Raw genomic sequence first — 4518 nt, 5'->3', positions numbered from 1 at the left:
CGGAGCATTCAATGATGTCACTAAACGGTGATGCCACAACTAAGAGCATCGTTCACAAGTTTCTGCACTAGCTTAGGGCACAGGTTTTCAAGCCCTGGGACAAAATGGGATGCTTTAAGGAAAATGTATAGCCTATGTAAGTAATAGACCTAAAATAAAAATAACAATTTGTTTTCATAAAAAAAAAAAAGTGAAATATATCTGACTTAAATAATTAAGCTAACAGATTTATAACAGAAGTGTGGCGCGGCGCTCCATAAACAAGTTCACGGAAAGGAAAGGATGACAATGCGCATTCTGTTTGTTTGCTTTATTTAGCAAAAGCACAAATCTTGTTTTTATTGTGAGTGTGCAAAAATAAAAGTAAACAATTTTGCGGATTATATCTTACTCCAAAAATGGAGTTTTTTATGTTTCAGCTGTTCGATCGCACCGGCGCCTCGCGCGCGCACACCCCCCCCCACATATTCTCAATATTACTGCTTTTGCTGTATTTTGGATCAAATAAATGCAGGCTTGGTGAGCAGAAGAGACTTCTTAAAAAAACATAAAAAATCTTACTGTTGAAAAACTTTTGACTGGTAGTGTATATGTTTCTTTTTAAAACATAAAATCAAATATCTATCAGCATATGGGTCTGCTTTTTGTTTTATATTGTCGGTGTGTGTTTGGGATCTAGGTCTCAGTGTTGTAAATCACATTAAGAGCTCAGACACACAGAACTAACCGGGCTCTCGCTCAGCTCCTCGCTCTCCTGCGCCTCAGGGAATCGCGAGGTCGATAAGGCAGGAATGCTTGCTAAGCGGGGCGGGTTGCCGACGCTGAAGAGGCGGGGCCGCTTGACTTGATCCTCACTAGACAGTGGCGTAAAGCTGTTCCTACCTGTATCAAGCAAAAAGTCAATCTCTTTCTCTTGTATGCTACCTTTCACAAAAATAATTTTGTCATTGTGATGGATTACAGGGGAAATTAAGCACTCACAGCCCTAACAGTTAACACCTGAGCAAGCTGCTCCAACAGTTCGGTGAAGTGGGGAGGGGCTGCTTCAGAGTAGTAAGTAGACGGAGTAGGAGCTGAGTAAAGCTGTTAATTTCTCCTAATGTTTTCTTGCTTTTCCTACACTCTTTCATCCAGTGTCCAGGTTTACCACAGTAATGATAACTGCCCTCCCTCTTAGGATTTTTACGTTTCTGTCGGTTCTCTGTGTTGACCTGAAAGGATACTGCTGCAATCTTTACTCTGGCTTTAACATCAGAGTCTCTTTCCCATGTAGCTAACCTGTCCAAGTTGTTTTGCAAACTTCCAGTGGACCATGTTAGATCTAAGAACGGCAAAGCAGATCTGTACTCTGATAAAAGGCCATCAAACCATGCTCTAACTAGTGGTCCTTTACGATCCAGTACCTTCTCTAGAGTGTCAGCTATTCCACTGTATGCTGCAGCTGACTGACAAAACCTTTCAGTGTATTCACTCACAGTTTCTTCTTTCCTTTGCACACAGTTAGTGATTCTGGACCAGTCTATTTTGGGTCCCATGATATTCTTTAGAATTTTCAAAACACCTCCTCTCAAATCGCCTTTACTCGCATGTTGTAGTTCAGAAGTAACAGCAGACTCAAAACTGTTGAATTCAGATTCAGTTAGAATTTGTGACATCAGCTGTGTGACTTCTGATAATGACATGTCGTAGAGACGCATTTTGCTGATCAATGCTCTTCTAAATTCAGAAAAATTTGTGCGTGCTGAGGGTAAGCTCTGGGATAGTCTCTCTATATCTTTAGGTCCTAGTGCTTTGGCAACAGTTTGTACTTGGACAACAGAAGAGTTGGGAGGAACACTTTCAATTCCCTCAATTCCCTGAGATCTTCTCCTAGCGCCACATACCTTCACTGAATCTACAGGCACATCAGTTACTGATTGGATGGCTACATCTGTTTCAAAGAAAGCTTGTAAGTCAGGATAATTGTTATCAGGCTGACTAACTTCTTCCACATCAGTTATTTCTGCAGCTTTGTTGCGGTTAATTTTCTTAGTTAAAGAGGATACTCTAGCACGGAGCTCTTTGTTCTGTTCCTCTAGCTCCGAGTTGCGCTGAGACTGTTGTGTAGCTAGCGCTAAACCAAATTCTCTGTGGCAGCAGATAATGCCTTTCACATTGTTCTTGCGAATACATGCTCCTAGTACCTTTTTACACTCACATCTCTAATATATATATATATATATATATATATATATATATATATATAGTTGAAGGTATAATACTATACCAATGGTAGTAAAATAACAGTTTAATTGCTATTTAAATGACAAAAAATTGAACTTGTATCACAGACTGATTTTCTTAGATCTCAAAATGTTTATCAATAAATTAGCATGACATATATACTTAGTCATAACTATAACAGTGCTATAGATATTGTGATGCAATCAAACCAGAACACAAAATGTATTTTCTATAACACATTACATTAAAATAAAGGACTTGGCTCCGAGGAAAATGTGTTTTTTGGATCCAAGAATCTGCACTCACAGAGATCTGTTGTATTTTTTAGGCTTTGATTTGGTTACACTTTGGCTGCGAAGCAAAGGCACTTACAGATCTGATCATATCCGATCATGCAATCACACTCATATTTGCATTCAAATGGAATAACAAGCTGCAAGTAGCAAGAGCAATGCAGCCTCTGATTCTTAACAGGCCATCATATTCATAACATTCAACATACTTTCTGCGTATTAAAGTCAGAAATGTACAAATCTGACAACTTGAACTCAAATTATAATTAAAAAACAATTTAAAATACCCTTTAAAAGCATCCTTCCAGATCTGATGCAAGATAAAAGCATGTATAAATAACGTTGTATCATGAAAGATAGTCTAGCTAAATGATAACTAATATAACAGTACGAGTTTCAATTAGGGCTGGACGATATGGCCAAAATTGATATCACAATATATTTCTTAATTTCGGTCGATACGATATAATTCCGATATCGATATGAACACTATTTATCTGAAATAGAAATCTTTTGTAACATTATAAATGCCTTTATCATCACTTTTGATCAATGTTAAGCATCCTTGCTAAATAAAAGTATTAATTTCTAAACTCTTTTTTTTTTTTGTTCTAAAGTGCAAAAACCTTCTGTTTTCCATGTTATATAAGCTCTTTAAAAATCTGAGCGGAAACTAAACATGTTGATGCACATTAAATTAAAGCTCAGGCTGGAGGGAAACTCCCCCGACTGCCGCCCAACAGAAGATGCTGATCTCATCCTAAAACTACTCATCCAAAACAATATCCAGCCATAAGCCAGGACTATTCTGAGACAGGACGACAATCGCGCTGACCACAGACCTGTGGTTTGTGTTTTTCAGGCAAACTCCCACCTCCAGACTTGCACTGCAAAAACAGACCACTCTGCCAGCCTTTAGCGTTCTGTTAAAAGAGTTCAAGAGGTTGTTGTTGCTTTGAGGCTCCTCCACTGCTGATTTACTCAAGCTGTTCGTGTTGGACAGACCGCGAGATCACAGGACACACGTGATTCCAAAAATATCATAATAGAATTAACATCCAGAATCGTTCTGCACAAATAAAGTTTGAGAACTTATTTTCTGTTTAAACAAAAACACATTTCCCTAAAGAAGGGAAACAGCATGCTACTAAATGCTTGCTAGTAATAACAGTGAAGCCTGTTTTAGCAAACACCACAAAAACGGTTAGTCTGGTACTGGTTATACTTCTCCTTACGAGTGGTCTGTCCCGGTGTGTGTTCACAGCTTCTACTTTCAGGTCAAATATGTCGACTTTACAGCCTGCAACAGAAAACAAACAAGAAGTATTGAAACAAATCTGAATGTTACTAGAGTATCTAAATCTCTTAAAAAACATCATGAAAATGTATTGTATTTATTCATTTCATTAAGATATTTTATTATATTATTAATTATAATTTATAAACACACACACACACACACATATTATATATTAAAACAAATAGTTCAAATAAATGTATATGTATATATTTAAAAGTAATGTTTTAATGCTTTTTATTAAATATATATTTAAATAAGTATAGATTTCAACAAATTTTATTTTGATTTAAAATTGTATCTATATATATATATTAAACCAGAAAACGTTAAAAAATATTGCTCTTTAAGATGGGCCTTAGTGAATGAACAACACGTACCATAAGCCACTGGGGTGAGTTTCAGGACCACATGAAGGGGACACTTCAGATACGGCAAATCATCTGTACAATAGAAGCACACCAAAATATGAGAAGATCTGCTGACATTATGAACACATATTTGAGTCTAAGCGGTCATGCATGGAAGAGTTTTGCTCAGGAATATCAACAACTTCATCTCATAGAGCTTGTTAGAGGATCTTCTTAGGACACTTATTACCTGAAAACCAGCCGTCAGAAACCTACATACTCGTGTCTCTCATTATAGTCATCAGTAAGTCACAAGAGGCCTGATATGATTTGAGTGTGTGTGTGTGTGTGTGTG

The 4518-nt window shown here is 37.2% G+C and overlaps 1 protein-coding gene across 1 annotated transcript in view; it reads right to left on the bottom strand.

Annotated features, from left to right (window-relative positions):
• Positions 1-992: 992 nt before the first annotated feature.
• The window catches only part of LOC107711793 (6-phosphofructo-2-kinase/fructose-2,6-bisphosphatase 2-like), an 18071-nt gene continuing 14545 nt past the window's right edge, over positions 993-4518 (bottom strand). Inside the window, exons 13-16 of the mRNA XM_016516843.1 lie at positions 4194-4256; positions 3752-3816; positions 3359-3439; positions 993-2159 (exon numbers count right to left, since the gene is read on the bottom strand). Of these exons, the coding sequence (XP_016372329.1) occupies positions 993-2159; positions 3359-3439; positions 3752-3816; positions 4194-4256 (1376 nt within the window). The remainder of the gene's footprint in view (positions 2160-3358; positions 3440-3751; positions 3817-4193; positions 4257-4518) is intronic.

The sequence above is a fragment of the Sinocyclocheilus rhinocerous genome, unplaced genomic scaffold, assembly GCF_001515625.1.
Source record: "Sinocyclocheilus rhinocerous isolate Xijiao unplaced genomic scaffold, SAMN03320098_v1.1 scaffold1409, whole genome shotgun sequence".
NCBI classification, from domain to species: domain Eukaryota; kingdom Metazoa; phylum Chordata; class Actinopteri; order Cypriniformes; family Cyprinidae; genus Sinocyclocheilus; species Sinocyclocheilus rhinocerous.
This window is presented reverse-complemented; position numbering and strand designations above follow the sequence as displayed.